Below are 22797 nucleotides of genomic sequence, written 5' to 3' on the forward strand. Positions count from 1 at the left end.
TAACAACCAATACAGCAGATAATAGACTTTCTACGCTTTTGGTACAAAAGATAAAAAGATCTGGACTGAAGCTTTTTCTGATACATACTGAAAGCACTCTGAGCCTAGATTAAAACAGATGATGTACTTGAGGATATGAGTACCTGCAAGTGTCATTCACCTGTTCTTTACCCTTTAATCCAGATGTGCTTGTTTAGTGATGCTTTGCCCATGCCATTTATCTTGTGAATTAGTACAGTTCTTCAGACACTCAGTAAATTGTAGTATGGGTATTAATGAAAAAATGTCTCTACTGGGAAAGGCATTAAAATAAGCTAAAAGAATAAATACAGAAACCAGACAGCACACGGCATTAAGGTACAGTCTCTAAATTACAAATGTTTAAAATAAGATAATAATGTTTAAAATAAGAAAATAACTTCTCATCAATACTCAGCTCTTTTGTGTCTGACCAATCTTTGGAAAAAAAAATAAAGCAAACAAAAAAATAAAAAAAATGGATAGCCAGAGTACAGAATCACTCAAGGAAAAAGAAGAACTTTGTAGGATCAGGGCCTAAATTAATAATAGGAGCCACCATCTACCTGACTGGTCATTATGAAGTTAACAGAGAGTAACATACGATCAACCAGCTACACGCTAAGAAGGCAGCAAATCACAGCCAGCTTTCAGAAAAGTCAGCAACATGCTCACCTGAAGGCACTGGTACCATTAGTAAGGCAACAGATACAATTATACCCTGAATCAACATATTAAAAGCAAGTTGCTTAGCAGGGGATGACAACTGAAACAGAGTAACAGCATTAACTTAGGCCTCGATCCCCTATGTACTGCAAGTCCAAAGCAGAGAAGTTTTAATAAAAATGCCTTTTTCAAAATGGAAGATGCAGCAGCATATTAAAGCACTTCAAATATGTTTCAGGTTTTTTTTAATACTATGTATTATGCATATAGCTGATCGAGAAGAATGGGACAAACTATTTGAGAATATTCAGCTCTGCCAGCAAACATAACACCAGGAGATAAAAAAAAACAAACTTAAAAAAAAAAGTCCTGCTTCCCTACTCAACACCAAAAACAAGAGGAAACTTTATATATAAGAGATTAATAATAATAATTTTAAAAAAGGTCATTTTTTGTGGCCAATAAGTCTTTCAGATGCAAACATATTTTACAATAATATTACATACTAATTTTGCATTTTTGCTATGAGTTTTCAGTCTTTGAAGTAACTGGTTAGCACAATTCTAAAGGTCTAATTCCTTTCAAACAAAGGCAGTCTTGCAAAGTGTGACAACTCTTGTAGGCACAAATATATCAACTGTGACAGGAAATTTACACTGTTAGACAACCCATAGGAGGCTTTTCGTAAGAGACCAGGCTTCATATAAACTTACGAGGTTCCATTATTGTACAGCTAGATGTTTTCAAAACTTTGGCACATTCAGAAAAATGCAGAGAGAGAGAGAGAGAGAGAGAGAAAGGGAGAGACGGACTTCCAAAAACATAAGCAAAGGACTTTATAGAACAATGAGAAATCATCATAAAATCTTTTACTGAACTGTAAAATAAAGGTAATAAAAAGGGAAGAAGAGAAAAAATGCTGGTTCGTTTCCCTTGAATGTTGTCATTTGCAATAGATGTAGCCTGAATCACAGGGCAATTTTCTTTCTAGGGGCTAGGCTTCTCTACTTTGTAGTTGCCGGCTGGACATGACCAGGGTATGACCTCCTTGTGCTCGTGGCTTGCCTTTGTCTAGCCAGGAAGGACTGTCCTGAGCCTGTACTAGCCAGCCTGTCTTCTGCTGCTTTTTTATGCAGAGTCATCCCCTGTGGGAATAAAAACCAAAAACTTCTCAGAAACAAAAACCAACAAAAAACAAACAAAAAAACTTGACAACTTTATTCATTTATATATTCATTTATATTTTATCACCTCCACCAACAACACTAAGTTGTTCTGAATTTCAAACACAAAGCATTACATTTTTTAAGGGCATGACAAAAAGACATTCTTCCTGATCCTTTACAATGTCCTCAGTATTTTTTCCAATCACTGTCCAAATTTGGAGGAAGCTGTTGAGAAGCAGGTCCCTTGGATTCCCACATCTGACAATATGCTTTTCCACATAAGCACATAGTAACTGGACTTTTCAGAAGTGCCTCCCCTCATCACTCAGCCACCCCCTTTTGTATGCTGAACTAGAAGAATACTTCACTTTTTGAAAACAATGAAATTATTTTTATCTCTGCACCAGCTCATACAGCAGCAGCACATCTTGAAAGTGTGTTTCCAGAGGGAGCAAATGCAAGGAGAAAATGAGAGATGTGAGCTGTGTACAGAAGGCTAATTAGAAAAAGATGTACACAAAACCATCAACACTCATCTTGGCACTCAAGCCTGATTACTGAACACAACTCTTTATTCAGCCCTGTATTCTGCGCATCAGTGGTAGTAATGCAACAGATGTGGTCAAGGACACTAGCCACTTGAAAATCCCTTCAATATTTAAAGGATTCAAACACTTTGCTTAAGTACTATTTTTGCCTTACTATCCATGAATGTAACAAGTTCTTCTTCTGAAAGCGAGGAGGAATTTGAACTTCATGGTGAAGGAGAATGAAAAATGGATGTTAGTGGGGTCATACTGGACCCAACATTTGTTGAAGCTGAAAAATGTCTCTGCACAAATAAATACCCAGCAAAAGCTTTGAAGCTGCTTCTTTATATTTTGAACAGTTTAAGGGGATGCCAGGCCCACGTTCACCCTTCACTTGGGACTAAACTTGTACCCAAGGTTGAAGAGGTTGCTTGTCAGAGTGCTTACTGCAGTACTAGGCTGTATTGTTTCCTTCTGCCCCTTCATTAGAAACGATGGGAAGATTGGACATGGCAGAATCAAAGTAAAAAATTCAGGCTAGAACTACAAGATGCAATTGGAGGCTTCCAGCTTACCCCAGCATTATCAGAGGAATAAACTGTTACATAGTAAAATCTTTATAACATTAAGAAACATAGAAACAAATGTCTGGTGTTGGAAAACACTTTTCAAACAACAGTATGTAAATCAATGAGGCATTTCATGAATAGCCCATGTTTTAAAGTTCTGGAGTTTCTTACCATATTGTACCAAGCACTAACAATAAGTTTCTCCTCCATTTCTCTTTGATTTTTTGTTTTTTCATATTCTTTCTATAAAACAAACAAAAGCATAAGTTAAAATACAATACATAATAGAAGTATTAGTCTTTATCTAGAAAACAATGAGGAAATGCACATCAAAACAAGAAACGTGAAGATTACTACCTCCAGTGAATGAAACATTCTATCCCGTTCCTGCAACTGATTTTTCAGAGCCTGAATCTCAGGAGCTGCACCTTGGTTTTGCTTAGGATCTAAGGTACGAATGACCTGTAAGATAAGAACAACTTTTGCTTAATTAAATGCTGCAAAATCAATACAGTGGAACGAGAAAAACAACAACAACAACAACAAAAAACCTAAGAAATTATAACTATGTAAGGCAGGTTAGAAAACAAAGAAGTGACTTAAAATACATAAATAGTAAGAAAAGACACACCAACATGTGGAACAAAATCATAGAATCATAGAATTACTCAGGTTGGAAAAGACCTCAAAGATCATCAAGTCCAACTGCAACCTAACGACAGTACCCTAACTCTAACAACCCTCTGCAAAATCATATCTCTGAGCACCATATCCAAACTGCTCTCAAACGCATCCTGGGATTGTGACTCAACCACTTCCCTGAACAGAGGAATGTGTAGCTTTAAGAGACTGAATCCTACAAAACAATCTTGAAGAACTGCAAGACAGATGCTCTGAACATCAGCCATAGTACATTAGCACATCTGATCAGGAGCCTCTTCTACATGGCCACAGCATGAAACTACTAATGGGAAAAACTGACACCTAAGAGGCTAAGTATCTCAGATCCACGTACACAGGTCCTTCTACTAGTAGCACTATGCTGGGCCACAGTGGTGGAAACTTTTTCTCACAGACTTTTCTCATTATAGCTCTCATCTACCTGTTTGTGGCCTGCCAACTCCTCCTTTACAGCTTACAAGTATCTTCAGTCTGGAAAGATGCCACCTGGCACCAGATGGCACTACTTCTACAAAACTTTGTTATGTCAAGAAGCATGCTGTGGCATATGCATGGCAATTAACTTATTAATAAGATGAATGCACACCTAGGTATGCTTATATGTGGCATTCAATAAAGGCAGCATCTGACTGCTAAAAGCCACAGAGCTAAACCAAGAACAAATGCAGTTTAATATCTAAATTCCTAACTCTTTAATAGAAAAAAAAAAAAGGAAATCTTTTTAACAGAATGTGGACATATGGGAAAAGACTTCTCGTATGTCTTTCTACCCATTTCAGATTCATATACAGATGTTGGAATAAAACAGTACTTTAACGAACTATATTTCTAAGAAAATACACACTGGATGAGGATAAAATTTCAGTAGTGGAAGGCTATGATTGTTTTCATCTTCACATAAAAAAAAAAAAAAAAAAAGAATAGTGAAAGTTGGTAAGAAGATCACAACAAAAAGCTAACCTGACTAAAATAACAAATAATACTGTTGTATGAAACATCTCATAGTAACACAGTACATACAAATAAATCTTACTGAAAGGGGAAGTCAGGACTCTTTCATCAGACTACCCTGAGAAATAGTAAGCAACATAAGGCAAAAAGGAAAAGAAAAAAAAAAAAAAGGAAATGAAAAAGATTTGAAATCCTACAAGAAGCCACTGAGGAATCTGTATCAAAATAACAGGAGGAAGCATAAAATTCTGCCAGATTAGGAACCCATTTACAGATTCCAGCTTAACTCCATCCAGCCACAACAGACTTCTTGATACTATCATGAACTCTGGCATGAATGAAAACAATGGTATGCTTTCAAGAAACTTAAAATATCAGTGTATAGTCAGAGGGAAGAAATGGAACTATGGTTGAGATCTCAATACTGCCATTTTGAAGCCACAACCTCAATACCATTAGCCATCTTCTATCCAGGAGCATATATTAAATAGCAACAGTAAATCAATGCTAAACATAAATAGAGAAATTTAACAGCTTTTGCAGGTGACTCAGTTGAAAAAAAACAAAAACAAAAAACAAACAAACAAACAAACAAAAACAACAAACCCAACTACTTTGCTTAGAAAAAGCATCAGTAAAGGAGTTCATATTAAAATGGTTTCTAGATGAATCAGATAAGCCAGGCCACAATCAAAAGCCAGGAAGCAAAGGATGAATGATAAAATAAATTGGTAATCATGACCCTGGTAAACCTCTAATTACCCCTGGCTGTAAACATTAAGGGCAGTAACAGAAAGGAAATTGTTAAAAGTGTCCCTAAAAGGAATAAAGATGAAAAATTCATTGAGCAGTAAGAACTGAGCAAAATCTGTAGCGGGTAAGGGGTCAGTGTGGGGGTCTGTCAAACTATCTACTGCAGGTTAAGACAGACGTTACTGACTAAGCAGTGTGAGAAGCCCAGACCATCTAGCAACGCACATAAATGGATGCAGCCACCCATGAAGCAAAGAACTCCAAGCTTCCTTCTCTGTCTGTGAATCTTTATCAAAAGAAGAAACAATGATGAAAGCAGAGCTTGTTGATCAAGCTGTGCAAGTACTTGGTCTCAGGAAGCTACAAACGTGTACAGAAGCATAACCTTCACAAAGACTGTCACAAGTCCCAACACAAGTGCTGATTAAAAACTATTTTTGCTCATAGAGCTTTCTTTCCTTGGTAGTTCTTATGGGTGGTTCTCTGACTGTGAAATACAGAGCAGCTATTTCACATCACTTCCTAGTATGGACATGACTTCAGCTAATCTACAGTTCTGTCAGCTCAGAGACACAAGTATTGAAGAATTCTGATAAAGAAATAAGTTGTCACAACACTAGAAAGGGTTTAGCACACTTCTCCTTGTCATTTGCTGACTTTGCTAAGTCAGGTTAGACTGGGTGACTCCCAGAAATCTACAGCCATGTGTATATACATTTATAGAGACAGCAGAGGGGCTTATTGATAGGCAGCAAAAGGGGACAGCTATGAACACAAGAGTAAAATCTGCAGAATACATCAATTTTGTGTACCATAACGATGAGATGGTAAAGAATCTCACAATTTCTCTTCTTCTTCATAACACTGTATATACAAGTTAACTTCTTTGTTTTTCATTCCTGGAAAGTAGGCACGTGGTGCAGACAGGAATCATTAATGTAGAACAAGAACACTTACACCTTTGGCCTTTTCCAAACACTTTTTGTAACGGTCTTCCATTTGCTTCATTTCCTCCTCCTTCTTCCGTAAAGCTTCTTGTAATTCTTCAATTTTGAATGCTTTATGTAAGGAGGTACATACATTGGAAAACAACAGTTACATTATGTTTACTTTCATGAATTCAAACAGACATTTAAAGCACAGCTAGAACATACTGCAGTTAAGAAAAGCTTACATGAGGAATGTAATTCAGCAGATATCATAATTTTAATTACTGAACAGCTCAGGAAAAGAACAAACGTGCATTCTTTCATAATCTCAAGCAAGTACTCAAGTTTTGTTTTAAAAGACTATGAAAAATGGAAGGGAATCAAATCACTGCAATTAGTTAGCAGACTCACAAAATGTGTTTCTTAATACATTACATATTGCAAAATATCTTGGTACTGTAACTCAGATAAAAATGAGTTTACCAATTCTTAGTGAGATTAACGATTAACAGATATGATGCCTAGATAACTGTAACGCTGGACAAAAAATTATCAGAATTACAATATTAATATACTCAATTTAATTTCTTCTGCAGCAGTGCAACTCAGGACAGTTTCACTGCACAGTCTTTTCCTGCACTGATTAAAAAAAATAAGCTGAGCCACTACAGCCTGTATGAACTACACATCTTCACAGAAAAAAGCCAATTCCATCGTTCTGGATCAAGCAGTGGGTATCACTGGTGCCTGGCTCAGACAACACTAGACAACTGGCAACTCAAAGTCTATCTATCTGTTCTGCTGCCTTATTTTGCCACGTTCTTTCATATTTATCCTATAGTTTTCTCTCTAACCATTTAGAAAACACTAAGCTGGTAACAAGATCAAGTCATGTTTCAGCATTCCAGAGAACAAAGTCCTGCTGAAAGATGTCACTGATCAATAAGAGAATCAAATTAGATGGGCTCCAAGTTCATAAGAATTCATTTTTCATGGGGGGATAATTCTTGTATAACGCCCAGTCCTTTTGGAAATGGCCAGGACAGCTAGAAGAACCTGAAGAAATAATTCACACAACTTTTATCCTGAGTGTGAAGAAGTGCTGGTATTTTTATTTCATCAGGACTAAAGGAAAAACTCGATTTTTAGAAAGCAACTACTGAAGCCTGATATGTCTTGACTTTTGTAAGTCAGAGAGTCGGTAAATTATTCTTACACTTAACACTAGGCTTATCAAATATGACAGGATCGTATGTTTATTCTTTTAGTCTATGACCTTCAATTCCAAGTGTTCTACCATTAGCCATGACAGAATTTTACAACATATATTGTAGTTTTGGCTCAACATAATTAAAAATCCCTTTTGTACAGAGGATTTGTGCAATGAGTAATGACATCCTTCAGCCTTCCTGGATCTTTTCATGACTTTAATTTTTTTGGCACATACCAGAGAAACTAAAATTGGTTGCAAGTTTTTGCCTTGTTATTTAGAGTGAGTAAGCTTCAAAACAACAACCCAGCTCCAGTAATATATCTCATGAAATAAACAGCATGACTGTACTAAAAATCAGTCATTAACAGCTAGATGCTAGGAGTTTGGAAACCATCTGTCTGTATGATATAAAACCGCCACTCTTGTTGACTGCTGTCCAAAGGCTTTCTCAAATTACAACACAATTCTAATCTGTCATCCAAAAACATACTGAAGGAATATGTATTGTCAGTAAAAATAACCCAAGGATCTTCAAAATTAAGATGCTAGGAGACACAACAGTTCTGAGCAGCAGAGGTTCAATGACAGTTATGATACCAAGTAGCTATTCCTATGGTCACTGTTATGGTGGTATTTAAGATACCATCTCCTTCATTTTGAGTATTATAGGCATTTTTTTCTAGCCATCATAAATTCTGAAGAAATTAACAACAAATATCACTGCTGTTTAAAATGTACATTTTGTTTAGCCTACACTTTCTACAGGCATTCTAATTAAAGACCTCACAAAATACTTTACAAAGAAAAGGAACAGACTGAATGCCAGTAAACTCACAGCTGTTATTGCATCTTGGTTCCAAATCCTCAATAATAGCTCGTTTCTTCTGTAGCTCATTATTAGCTTCGTGGAGCTTCTCACTGTTACAAATCAAAAAGGCATATAGTGTTTTCCCAAAACTTACTGTGATTGAATGAACATTAAATGACATATAAGAAAACTCAAATAGCCATATGTTTCTTACAGCGTTACTGATTTTTGCTGTTGGGCAAAAAGGACAAAAGACAGGTATATCAATGCCACTGTAGAAATATTTGTAACGTAAGCTGAAACTTATTACAGTATATGGAGAAAAAGCAGCTTCATTCTTGGTCCAAAATCATTAACTTACTTTAGAACTTATAGTAAATTGTGCAACCAATGCCTAAAACGAGTACTTGTACCGGAGATTACATCAAGAAAGAACGGCTGTGCCACAAAGCAACAGAAACTATGTAAACAACTTAGCAAACAAAAAAAAAGTGAGCATCTCTTCACATTTTAGAAAGTAGGAATAGAAGAACAAAGCAGCACTTCCTAAAATGTTCCTTTATGCCCTACTAAGATACAAAGAGACTATGTCTGTTTACATTAAAATGTTTCCCTCAGAACAAAATAAATCACTCTTCTTACGCTGTTAGGTGACGTATCCTAATTATCACAGAATGATGGTTTAATTATGGCTTTTACTATTTTGTCAAGGGTTTTCTATGAAATGAAAATAATATCCAAAGAGCAGATTCCCTAACTCTCCTGTGCAGAGCCGTTTCTCTTACTTGTATAGCTTATAGATGCATTATTCATGAGTGTCTGCCTTCCCTGCCATATGGAAAACACATTTTAAATGGAAAGCAAAATAAGACTAACACAATACTTACACATGTTCTTCAAGTTTCTTTTTCAGAAGAACTGACTAAAATGGAAAGTTAAATGTGTTACTTTAATATATTGTGATGCTTTAACATAATTTAAAAAATATTTTTAAGATACAATTTTGACATTTGAACCAAAATCCACCTTTTTACTTCACTCAGATTTAGATCACAATTGTAAACCTGTCCGCTGTGGTAGAATCCTTTCCTTGACAACTCTGACATTAGAATGCTTCGTATTTTCACAGATCTTTCCCCAGGAATTAGATCAACATGGGCAAGATCCATAAAGGATCTTCAGCAGTTTTAACTAGACTTAACAAATAAACCTGAAATAGAAAATGCAGTAAAAACCAATAAAAGAGTCACTGCAAAGCAATTTGAATGAAGGCATGTAATAAGTTAGTTGAAACAAATTCCTGTTCCCAATGAAACTAGGAGAAAAAGAGTGTTTTGGACCAGGGAACAACAGATATTTTTACAGCTTTTCTGTTTCTCATCTCTACTGACATGTAAAAAAAAAAAAGTATCATACAACTTACAGTGTTCCACTTTCTGGTTAATTCACATTTCTATATGCTCTTTAAACAATAGTTTCAAAGTAAATTTTACTTTAACCTTAAGCTCACTTTGCACACAGTATTTAAAAAATAATTTAAAAAAAAAAAAAAAAGAAATTAGCAAATGTCTATGAACTGAAAGTAGCGTTAAGTAAACGGAAAGCCATACTCACAATAGCCTTGAGCAGAAGCCCATGCCAAGAAACAGAGATGACATTAGTATACAGCAAAAGAGCAACCAACAAAAGAATCTATTTAGAAAGTACATGAACAGAAAAGTTAAAGCTATGCATATTCTCAGGCATGCACATTTTTCTCCTCCATTCTCATCAGTTGTTTCATACTAAAACATTTTCTAAAACACACTACTAAAAACAAACAAACAAACAAACAAAACAACAAAAAAACCACAGAAATAGTAAAAAGCACATTTATAAATAATCAAACCAGAACTTCAAAGAAGAACAACTGCTTTTTGTAAAGTCATTTAAGAAGAAAATAATACAAGTAACATAGCAGGAGAAAATACACAGTCTATTGAGCTACCACCATAATAAAGAAAGGCACGTGTTTTCCCAGGGTGATTATGAATTGCGAAAGGATAAAAGGTAAAGCACATAGCTTTACCAGCCTAAAGACACATACTCTCTAAGATAGTAATTCCAAACCAATTACTCAAAAAAAAAAAAAAAAAAAAAAAGTTGTGTCTGCCCAGTTTTATTTTTACAGTCGCAATCAGTTTCAAAGTCACACATCCAAATTCTCTGCTACTCAGAAATGGTATAACTACTGTTCTCACGTAGGAAGGCCAGTATCTTAAAGTCCCAGTAGGAGCTGAAGCTTCCTCTATTCTTTAAATAGCTTCATAACGAACTTCATGTGTTTCACTTGTTCATGATAGAAAAATATTTCTTTATAGAACTGTAGAAAAATCAACAAATCCATACTAGCAGTTTAGTTATTCTGTCCCTATGCTAATGAGTTCCACTTACAAAACACTAAAAGAAACAACTGATGAGGTGATTTAGAAAAGCTTTTTTCCCCAGTATTTAACTGCTAACATCCCTTGCATCTAAAACACCTAAAAAATAAAGCATCTTTCTTGAAAATTTATTAATACTTAATTGCATACAGGCCAAGAAAAGCATTCTCTCTCTTTTCTGGGGACTAAAGGCTGCAGACAGATGAATGTGATCTGGCTTGAGGTTAGGATAACTAAACAGGATGAGAGATACTATAGCGCATGACTTGAGAAAACTGCCTGATACAACAGCTAACGATGTCAGAAGCTGAGCAAACTTATGAATAGCACTAGGACGACCAGATTTCACAGACAAGTAGAAGTAACAACCTAAGCTGCTGACTTCACAAGAAACCAAACAGAGAACAGAATTCTGCAGACCTTTCAGGGAGGAGCTAAGTCAGGAAGACACAGTAACTGTATTAAGAATAGCATATAAAGCCAAGATTGCCTATGTTAACAGGACAAAAAATCTTTGTTTTGTTTTGTTACAGATTCAGCAGAACTTGATTTAGAGGAGTGGAAGCACTTTAAGGTCAGTTGCTTACTTAGGATTATATTTACAGTAGGCAGAAAAAGAGTGAACAAGCAGGAAGAAAAGGAGCAATAAAGCATGCAAATGACATAACAAGGCTGTCTGGAGTATTTGTCAAGCAGCCCTACACATGTACACGTTCTGAAAGACAACAAATCAAACCTGCTATTCTGGCACACCATGGATGTTTCACCTGATATAGCAGCCTAGAAGCTCAGGGTAAGGAGGCCATTCCCTAGCTAGCAAGGCAGTACCCAGAAGGGACTACTCATGAATCCCAGCACGTTGTGTCAGTGCCCGTTACAGGCCTAATCACACCGATGCCCTCCTAACATCCTCTTTCCACTACACCTTCAGTATAAAAATTTCAATGCACCGTTGCAGAGAAGTAGTAAAAATCAGAAAAAAGTTGGTCAAAGTGATGCAGCAATGAACTGCATGCCATGGCCTCCTTATCTCTGTTCTCATGATTCTCAAGAGTCACTTTTTCTAAGGATACCTTACGGATAACTTCAAGATGTCCCAGTACAACCTGATTACCCTTGATACTGGGTTTAACTTTGAGGTTTGCCACACTCTGTTTGACTGGATAAGGTGACCATCAATTCAGATGTTCTTTCAGCCTCAATCGATCTGGTTCTACACTCTTTTGCCTCTTTAAGAGAAGTGAAGGCCTACATACTGAGCTCGGCAAAACAGGACATGAACTCCAGCTCTGCTTAGCAACATCCGTTTGTACACACACAGCATGCTGTACCATGGTACTGTTTTACTACTAGCATAATCACCTCACATGCTGCCTGCATGGGCTGCAATCAGCCCAGTAAGCAAGCTGTAGACGTGCCCTAAGCTATAATCCAAATCAGAGCTTTATAAGGGAACAGGATTCCAGTGCAGTAAATAATAGTGAATTCAATTAGATAGGGACCATTAACAATACATAGTATCTGAGAATAATGTTTTTACATTCTTTTTCATCCTGAAAAATCAGATTTTGGTAAATGAACAAGAATGCAAAGAATATTTCAGAATCATAAAATAGTATTAACTTATTTTAAAATGCACTCTAAAACACATTCTAAATTACGTAAGAAAATAACCTTAATTGAACCAGATTATGGTCTTCATTTACATGCAGTTTATTCTAAAAATTAATTGGACAAGCTAAATTAAGAACTCTTAAATTAAAATAAGCAGATAGAAGATCTGTCATTTCTTTAATCTAAATCGGTTAAAAAAAAAAAACAACAAACAAACACAAAAATAGAACACAACACATTACAACTTGTTGCCAATTAGCAGGGGAATACACTGGTATTGTGAGTGCACACTGCATATACATATATCCTCCTGAAAATCACTGTTTCCAAGAAGGTCACAGAACTTCTTGTATCAAATACAGGAGGTAGCAAAAGAATTTTTTGGAGTGGAAAACTAAAGTTGTTCTTCACACAACCTGCCACAATGCCTATTTTCATAGTTAAAACAGAAGTAACTCTGTGTGTGGAAACAGAAAATGCTGCATTATGTTAAGTGACTAACCATACGCCATTTTCAGTTTTGGCCTGCCCAGCTTCTTGCCATTAGATGATACATTAAAAAAAAAATTAAATTACAGGGCATCCACCAGCAGCAAAGACCTTAAATTCCACTACTTAAACAAAAATATCTTCAGATACTTTATTAAGATGTAGAGAATTAACATGCCCTTAATTTCCCTCAAAGCTTTCTCTTCTAGATATATAATTTTAAACAATGCTGTGTTTGATACTGGAACATACAAAATTTAACCAAATAAAACTTATTGAGTACTTTCTCTGCATAGAAGGTTTATATTTTTTTCCTACAGAAATGTCTTTTTTTGTCTTATATTCTATTTAAAGAAGAACAACTTAGTGTTAAGACAATAACAAAGAATATGCTAAACAATAAGAAATTCCTAGCAGACCGATTCCTTACTAAATAACAAGCAGAAACTTCTACAAAAAGTTCTACATTTAAGTCACTGCAACTATTTGAACATAAGTTTGATACAGATTTCTACTTACATCTTCAGCTTTTGAATCTTGATCTTGCAAAGATTTTTGTAGTTCTTCAACCTGGGATTGCACTTCAAGAAGTCTCTGATTTACCAATCTATGGAATAGGTAAAATTTTGTTTCTCAGAAAACAACAAAAAATTTCAAGATGATGCCTAAGACTTTTTGGATTTGATGTTTCCAGATCTACATAAGATACCTAATACTGCATTTTATTCGCTAAACATTTACAACAGAACTTGGTACAACAGTTCCATAGACAGTGTCAGCAGCCTCTCAGAACATTCTGATACTTTTCCAGGTCAGTGTTGGATGTAAGTCATAAGAAACTATTTCCATATATACAAGAGAAGAGTTTCTAATCTTTGACTTTCTGTGCGAGGACAACTACGTTACTGCCTTTATGCAGAGACAGAACTCTAATAATCCGCAGGACCTCCTGAGTTTATCTAAATCTGACTTGAAGCAGGTACAACAGACTGCTGTAAAGCTAAGGTCTGGATACCACTAAGGACAGAGGTCAGGCAACTTCTTTGTGCCTCTCTTCTAAATTTCCTTTGGACGTGTTTTTCCTTTTGTATTCCTTCAAAATCTCCTGTACTCAAAATAGTTTCCACTGCCTCTTGTACTTCCACCATCAACCAGCTGCCTTCTTTACACATTCCCATTATACAGATGTATATCACAGAATGATCTCCCCTGTCATCTTTTCTGCAGGCTGAACAAACCCTGTCCTCGGTCTCACCGCACATGATATGCTCCAGCATCCCTCACCTCAACGCTTCTCTATCTTCATGCCCTACTGATACTATTCATTACAACTGAATTTACTACTTATTCAGTCTGTACGTCACCGTTCTGAAAATAAAGATACTTATGGGAGACTGTAACGAAGGCTTTGTCAAAGCTGCTACCGCATAGGCAGCCACTTATTTCACTGTAGGAGACAATCACATTAGTCAGGCCTGAAATATTCACATTGGCCTTACCTGTCCCTCATGTGACTGGAAGCAGATAAAATTCAGCCAGCACGGATCCTTTTTCTTTGACGGTTGGATGAGTTCATCTTGTAGGTCCTTTCCAACCTTGTGATCCTATGATTCTAGCCTTTTTGAAGATGAGTGTAGCACTGACCTTTTCTCAAACTTCAAAAACTTCTATCAACTACCAAGACCTTTCAAAGATTAAATGAAGAGCAGCCATGTGCAGCTAAGGGTCAGCTTTCTTTACCGTTACCTCAGCATCCTCAGATGCATCTTGCTCCTGGAAGTACACATCCATAGAGACAGACAAGTGCTGCTGTGCTCTGAGTACTAGCAAGCATGGAGACAACCTTTCCAGGCATCACATTCCAGTGTTTAGCAACACTCACAGTAAAGAAATATTTTCTTACATTTAGGTAGAATTTCATGTGTTCCCAGTTTTTGCCCACTGCCTCTTCTGCCTCACTACTGAAAAGACTTCAGCTCCATCTGCTTTAGGCACTTCCATCAGATATTTTTAAACACTGATAACATCCCCCAGAGCCTGCCTTCTTGCACAGCTTACACAGCCTCCCCATCTCTCAGATTCTTTTTGTTCTGCAGTAATTCAATCACATCCTTTTGGCATTTCACTCAGAACAGTAAGTTTATGTTTTTATTGTGCTGAGGAAACCTTGGGTTGGGAAAAAAGTGTCAGAAGTTGCATGGGAAATTGTTGATCACAGCCTGAACCTCTGATTAACCACTTGAGGCAAGCAATGAGTCAGCTGTGGGAGCACAGGTGAAGGTAATTCAGCTGTGCTACCAGAAGGGGCGGAGCTTGGCTCCACCTCTCCCAGATCTCACTTAAGGGCTGACTACCACTAAGGAAGGGTTTCTTTCTCTGGAGATTGCTCCTGTGTGGGGTTTATGGCAAGCCTTTGACATCGGTATGCATTTCCTATTTATCATTGATTATCTTTCTATCACGATAATCCTTCATACAAAACATTTGGTTTGACCTCTGTTTACCTGTGAACTGTACAGAAGTGTACCGCATTGACTGAAAAACAAAAATAACTTAGGGGGCAGAGGACAATACTTCTTACCTGTTCTCTGTCTCCAATTCATTCTTCCGTAAATTTGCATCATCAAGAAGGCTTTGCAGCAAGGCGATCTTCTCATTGTCAGAACCTTCTTGATTCAACTTCAAAATCTTGTTCTCATGCTGAAGACGAATGAGTTTTTCCCTAAGTAATTTGAAACACCATTTTACAGAAATTGTAAACAGATTACCACAGGATGTGTAAAGACTGCATAAATATTGTCTTAACCTATTTAAGGGAGACATCTGAAACAATAATCATGTCTTCAAGCCCACAAATTAAAATCCAGTTAAAGGAGCTATAATTTTTGAAAGTAACACAGAAAAAATTTGCCTGAATGACCCTATTGGATCTCAGAGTATAGCAGGATGTGTTTATTAGGTAGAATACAGAAAATCTGGAACTAAGTGGAGGTTGTAATCAAGGGAGGTTATAATCTCAGTTGTAAATGAACTACTGCTAGAACCTGGAGAAGCTACTCCTACTTAAAGGTTTGCTTTTCCTCATGATCCTTGTTGATTCACTCAGGTGCAACTGACAGGCCCCAGGCTGCAAAAATTTCCTGTGTAGTCAACTGGTTTCCTCCATGAGATGGAGAAAGGTGCTTGTAAACAGATTCATGTTCTGCCACAGTGTGGGCAACAGGAGAACAGCAACTGCTGCTTGAATGTGTGGGCTGCCTTTCCTCTTCACCTACAGAAGCAGCAGCCCAGACCTCCAGCTCAGGAAGTTCTAGTACTAAGGCAGCTACTGCCACTGCCTCTATGTAGTAGGCAAGGAAGCTGAGTTGAGGAGCTATAAACAGTCTGCACAGATGCATACTTCCATAAAATCTAGATTTCATCTTCAGGAGTGTGAGGAGATGGGGAAATGACAAGTCTGTCCCTGGCTATTTACAGAATTTATGGCTCCTGTCTTCTCTCATCCAGTCTTGTAGGTTTAATCAGTAACTCCATACTCCACTAATACTGACACAAAACATTTTCCAATTCCTGAACAAAACTAACAGGAATGCTCTTGAATTTAAGTTGTATCAGTAGAGATAGAAGAAAGTCAACTCTGTTCCACGATTAACTTGGTAAAAAGTTACTCCTTTATCACTGAAACTATGTTTTGACCACATAAGGAGCTTTCCACTCTTTAACAGCTGTATCAGTATTTGTAGAGATGAAAAAAAATGAAATGCCTACAGGGTCAACAAATTTCTGAGACATGGCTGTCTTTCAAAATAACCTAACTTTCAGATTATAGTCATAGCGAATGAGCTTACTGGCTGTTGTAGCTTTGTGATTTCTGTTCTCGGTATTTCACATCAGAACATCATGCAGAACAGTGGCAGTTAAAGAGTTAACGTTCTGATTTCATGCTACTGCCATTTTGGGCATTTTGGTTCCTGGAGGGGAAGGGCCATGAGGAGGAAGCGGGGTGGGATTCTGGCCCAGACCCCAGCTGCTCTGACTGTCTCAGCTCACCGTGGAGCAAAGCACGTGCTTCCCTCGCACCGTCATGGTTTGCCTCCTACTTTAGGTACTCTCGCCTCTCTCATTTTGTTTGATTTGGTTACATTTAGTAAATTCCCGTTCCTCCTCAGATTGTTGCCATTATGTTTTCTCTTTGTTAAAGCTATCTGCTCACTCTCTGCCATTCAACCTCTCCAGGAGCCCGCGGCCAGCCAGGTCACGCTGCAAACCTTTATTTTCTTTTCCTTCGTTCCTTTGTCTCCTTTTTTTTTCCTTTTCCCAGTGCCTGTGCCTTCCTGTCATGGACTGATATCTAGGGGTAAGCCCGTGACACTGGCATAATGTGACTTTCAACTTCTTTAAGAAGTTGGCGCAGCGGTAGAATTCCCGTTTGCAACACCAGGGGGCCCGGGTTCGAATCCCCCCCTGTGGAGCAGGGGGTAGAAGTGCCGCTCTGCTACACAGAGGGCTCGAATCCCGGGAGTTGGACTCGATGATCTCAAAGGTCCCTTCCAACTCGCACAATACTATGATACTATGATATGATATGATAATGACTTTCGGCTCTGCCACGGCTGTTATGCTCTTTCATAGCTCGTAGTTATTTACTATTGATCTAAAATTGGTTACAAAATTTACTGCTCCTTTCACATTACAAAAACTGAAGAGGGGTCAAATGAGCTTTGTTCTAAGCATAAAAGCTCCCGCTGCACAGAAATCCTTAATGAGATAGGAAATATTAACTGCAGAAAATTTTCAGCACTCATTTATGGGTACATCATAATGGTTAGTACAAAAAAGCACATGTATTGGCTTACTTTATTTCAGGAGTAACAATTTCTGCTGCTAAACTGTCTGATGGTTCTTGTCTTCCTAGGGGCATCAGTCCTGAGTCAGGAGAAGTAAAACATTTAACGAGCAGATCAGTTACTTTCTTTTACAGAAAAAGAAATAAGTTCTGTTCTACAAGTTTGTAATTTTAGAGTAATGCTATAAAAATGGAAAATGGCACCGAATCAAGCTACAGCAGGACAGGCAAGCACAATTTCATTTAGATAACAACTGTTATTTCTCTCTACAGTCAATCTGGTCAACATGATTTTGTGGTGCATTTTCTGCTCAAGGTCTTTATCAGAAGGCTGTGTAAAAATACAAATACATTACAACACATGAAGTACCACATACGCCTGAGAAAGCATAAGTCATTTTCTTCAGACTGACTAAACAGTTTAGAAATACATCCTAGAACTACCACAGTGAGGGGGAGACAAAGTTCTGATCAACTGAAATCAGAAGTTATGGAAGTCATGAGTAGTAGAAGCAGCTTCTCATTGATGCTTTCAAAGAATTCTAAATTGATTTTCTCCTAAACAAAGCACAACCAGTATTCTTCAGATAAAACTCTAGAAAAAGATGCTTTTAATCTTCATATTTGTTACCTGTAGTGTTGAGTTGACCCTCCTGTGCTTGTACACACCTGAGTTCTTCAATAGTTTCTTTCAAAGAATCCCTTTCTGTTCTTAATCTCTAAATAATCAGAAAGAGAATAAATGTAAGTTTTGGCACTACCATTCCATCTTCAAACTATAGAATTTGACAAAAGGCATATAGCATCAACACTTTCAAAAGAACTGAATGTGATATCAGAGTCTGCTTTTCAAATTAAGACATCTCAGCCCATTTCATGACAGAGTAAGAAGAAATTTAAAGTATTTCACACAAACTGTTATTTTTGAGGAGGTTTGATGCTCTGCTAACACAGCTATGAGGAGTAAAAACCGGGCATAAGCCAACACAGTCATTCATGTCAGTGACACAAAGTACTGGAGCCAGATAGTAAACAGTATGTACAGGAACCGTTAAGCCATCTTCCTCTTCCCCTCATCAGGGGTTTGTTCCAAGGGAAAGTCAAGTGAGAAGACACTGCAGATGTTTCCCTCAGCGAGAATCAAGATTTAGCCAGGAGTGAAATAAAAGGCATGGTCAACACAAAAGAAAAACTTCATTAACTTGTTTTTGTTTCCCTTTCAGCAGTGAAAGTGTGAGCAGCAGTTCCGTAACTCCTTCCTGATGTGTGCCAACTAGCCTTGCCATTCACCAGCCAGCATCTCAGGTATTTAGGAATACTAGTTGCTTAAGACTTAGTCCAAAGAACTGAAAATCAGAACAGGCCCGTCTTGGGATCTAGATAGATAGGTCTAAAGTAGCATCATGTAAATACTCTCATTTGACAGAAATCTCCTTTTGGTAAAAATCAGAATTTACAAATAACACCAAGTTTTAGTCCAGAAAGATGCCAAGAGTGAGAAATTAAAGGAGAGAATAGCAATTACTTAAAGATTTAAGTTGTAGTGTGCTCCAATATCAGAAATATCCAGCATCACTAAAAGCTCCAAGTCAGACCTCAGCTCTGCTGTGCATATTAATATATCTCCTTGAATCTGAACACATTAATGTTTGATTCAGATATGCATTTTATATTTTAGCCCAAATGTATTCAGAACTTGGAAAACCTTTGGCAAAGACTATATTGGTGAGGTGTGGCAGAGGCCTCTGTTGTATTTCTGAATCCTATCAAGGAAACTCTGGTACAACTGCCAAAATAAACAGGATACAGTGTGTGTTCTCTTAGCACAGCAAGCCATTTCGTAAGTCTCACCGTTTAAAAAGCTGGTTTTACTACAAATACAGAAAAATGGCTACTCAGAGGAGTGTTCAAATTCAACTGCTGAAAGCAAAGATTCTGCAGTCAGTTACATCAGAAGACATTAAGCTAATTAACCAAGCACTAGAATATTTTAATGAATAGACAAAGTTCAGAGTCTTCATTTGTATAGTGAAGACAAAGTCAACTCATCAAATAATATTACTTCTCAAACAACAGAAGTGAAATTCACCTACAAAGCTAGAGATATCAAACACTGCACTTTGCCTGAATATAAAGAAAAGGACAAAACTGATTTCTCTAACTGCCTCTAAAATGTACCTGACAAAATACCAGCCCATAGCTTCTGATCTGTGATGTGCAATGCAGTGATATGTATATGACAGCTGGGAAGAGGAGGTAACATTGGTGGTAAATCACTAATACAAGCGTTGAGAATCTTCAGCTATAAACTATATCTCAAAGGTGTATATCAATTCAGAAGAAAGTACTGAAAACATCCTAAGTAAAAAGAACATGCTATTAGCCAGGCAGTAAAACTGAAAACTGTACAACAGTCACCTGCAATTCAGATCCTTTGTGCAAGACAAAATGGTCTGTCAAGCAACAGATAAGCAACAAACACACTCCTACCACTGTTAAATGTAACAAAACCAGAAAAACAAACTTTAAATAAGAAGCAGAGATAAAAGCCAAAGCACAAATGGTTGCTATAAGCATTCCAGTCCGAGCTGAAGAGCAAATGGAAGTGATAAGGTCAATTGTACAGAGTAGTTGAAAAAAAAACAAAAACAAAATTTGGAAATTGAGGACCTGTGAACTGAAAATTACTGAAGATTTACTATTTTACAGATTTTATTTAAGTGTAAGGACTGCTCTTTCTTGAAAATATCTAATAGGCAACATGATGTATTGAAGGAAATGCCTATAAAGAATCTGCCTGAGGAATAAATGGACTTAGACTTCAAACAAGCCTGAGAAATTTCTAACTCACACGTGTCAGCCATCCTTAGAAGCACTGCAAATGCATTCCTATGAAGAAAAAAACTCAACAAAAAAACAAACACAGAAACAAACTGGTGTGAAACAAGAGTATGCAAGAAAAATCTGAAGGACTGGTCTTAGAAAGAAGGGACAAAGTAACTGATCTCAGAATCATCAGCAGTAAATGACAGAGAGGAACAGAACAGACCAGCCCTATGTATTCCATGTTGACATTACAAGACAGATCAATGAACTGTCATGAAAGGCAAGATTGCAACAATGGAAACGTCTTTCTAAAAGACTCCAAAGCCTCTTGTTGCAGCATTCATGACTCCATAAAAAGAAGCATGCAGATGGTATCTCAAAGAAAGATCTAAATAAATAAATAAATGAAACAGGAGTTATAGGAAGATACTACAAAAAATACCTACTTTAAATAGTCATTCAGAATACTTGACGATTACACTGAGCATTTATTAACCTTCTCATGAGGAAAGGGCAAGAAACAATTTCAGATCTCAACTGGGAAGGCTCTTCTTTTTAAATAAGTATTGCATATGATTTTAGTCACTTGATTCTATGCTGTACAGTTCTTAAGATTTAAAAAGGACCTCATAAGACACACACAAGGAAATTATAAGTCAAAAAAAGGCTTCCTAATTTAAAAAGGTTGTTGTAAATGGCTAATTTTTATTATGACGTCTCTCTCGTTACAAAGGACACAAAGTTGCTTTCACTGCTAGCAAAAAAACCACCCCACCACCTTGGCACTTACATCTTTTTCTTTTTGGAGGCTGTCTACTTTTTCTTTCAGCCGTTTGCATTCATAATCTAATTTATCAGCTTTCTTGGATTCTTCAGATAACCTGTTTTGGAGTTCAACTGCCTGTGAGAACAAGAATCAATAATTTGTCTGCAAATATTAGTATTAAAACAAAATACATATGACACAAGTAGCCAATTACCATGCACCACAAGTTATTTTGTAAAACAAGTGAAATGCTTATCTATAGAACTAATAAGAACTGTTTGATGTTCTGTTTCAGCAAAACTAACAGCATTTAAGTAGTAGGTCTCATGACAACGACAAGAAGTAAAACCTGTAGAACACATTCAGTATACCTACAAACAGGACATTAAGCCTAAACATGGCCAATAGGGGAAGAAAAAAAGAAAAAAAAAAAAAAAAAGCTATGTACTTCTATGCATCACATTGCTCAGAAGCAGTAGAAAAATCCTCCTGCTTTCTGAGAAGCCAAGGGAAAAAAAAAAGCCTTTAATGAAATTAAATGATCTACAACTGTTGTTATGCCTCACTCACAACTCAACTGCCAGTTTATGTAGTCAGGTAATGTCCCTTAACCTGAGATTTAATTAATTGTTTTCTTAGTACACTAATATGAACATTTGGCCAGAGGCTCATAATCAGTTTACTTCAGAATGAAATACATGTCTAACAGAGTGAAGTATATACTTTCAATTACAGGTCAATAAAGAGCTTATTTAATAAGTAGAAATCCAAAAGCTGAGCAGAAACAATCAGTGAACAGAAGGCAAAACAGCTGAGTTTTCCCTTTCTAAAGTTCTCAATCTTTACTAACAAAATCTCATCCTCAGACATTAATGATACTCATTATGTAGAAAGCACAGAGGCAAGTAATCTGAATAAAGATTGATCTGCAAATACATAAGCTGAATGATGATTCAGCTGAAGACATACAGCTTCTTCAGAAGCAATTCATAAGGTGGCTTTCTCATGGGTTTCAGATTACAGAGGAAGTGACTAATTGTCAGTGCAAAGCAGTAGCTGTGCCTACATAAGACTGCCTGGCAGTTCATTTCACTTTCACTGTGAACAACTGTAAGAAAATAACTACAGGCCTGAAAATCTGCATGGTCTTTGACTTAGAACGAAAGATACTGGGGTGGTTTTTCTGTTTTTTTCTGTTTTGTTTTGTTTTGGTTTTTTGTTTTGTTTTGTTTTTTTCTGTTTTGTTTTGTTTTGTTTTTTTTTCTGTTTGTTTTGTTTTGTTTTTTTCTGTTTTGTTTTGCCTTTCTTTCTTTCTCTCTTTCTCTCTTTCTTTCTTCTTTCTTTCTTTCTTCTTCTTTCTTTCTCTTCTTTCTTTCTTTCTTTCTTTCTTTCTTCTTTCTTTCTTTCTTTCTTTCTTTCTTCTTTCTTTCTCTCTTTCTCTCTTTCTCTTCTCTCTCTCTTTCTCTCTTTCTCTCTTTCTCTCTTTCTCTCTTTCTTTCTTTCTCTCTTTCTTTCTTTCTCTCTTTCTTTCTTTCTCTCTTTTCTTTCT

The 22797-nt window shown here is 36.8% G+C and overlaps 1 protein-coding gene across 1 annotated transcript in view; it reads right to left on the reverse strand.

The window, feature by feature from the left end:
• Window positions 1-1683: 1683 nt before the first annotated feature.
• The window catches only part of LOC140264656 (protein Hook homolog 3-like), a 71908-nt gene continuing 50794 nt past the window's right edge, over window positions 1684-22797 (reverse strand). Inside the window, 11 exon segments of the mRNA XM_072360565.1 lie at window positions 1684-1829; window positions 3121-3192; window positions 3307-3411; window positions 6292-6392; window positions 8312-8394; window positions 9172-9206; window positions 13330-13417; window positions 15392-15532; window positions 17667-17736; window positions 18288-18375; window positions 21273-21383. Coding sequence (XP_072216666.1) covers window positions 1689-1829; window positions 3121-3192; window positions 3307-3411; window positions 6292-6392; window positions 8312-8394; window positions 9172-9206; window positions 13330-13417; window positions 15392-15532; window positions 17667-17736; window positions 18288-18375; window positions 21273-21383 — 1035 coding nt within the window. The 3' untranslated portion in view covers window positions 1684-1688.

The sequence above is a fragment of the Excalfactoria chinensis genome, chromosome Z (genome assembly GCF_039878825.1).
Source record: "Excalfactoria chinensis isolate bCotChi1 chromosome Z, bCotChi1.hap2, whole genome shotgun sequence".
In the NCBI taxonomy this organism is placed as follows: domain Eukaryota; kingdom Metazoa; phylum Chordata; class Aves; order Galliformes; family Phasianidae; genus Excalfactoria; species Excalfactoria chinensis.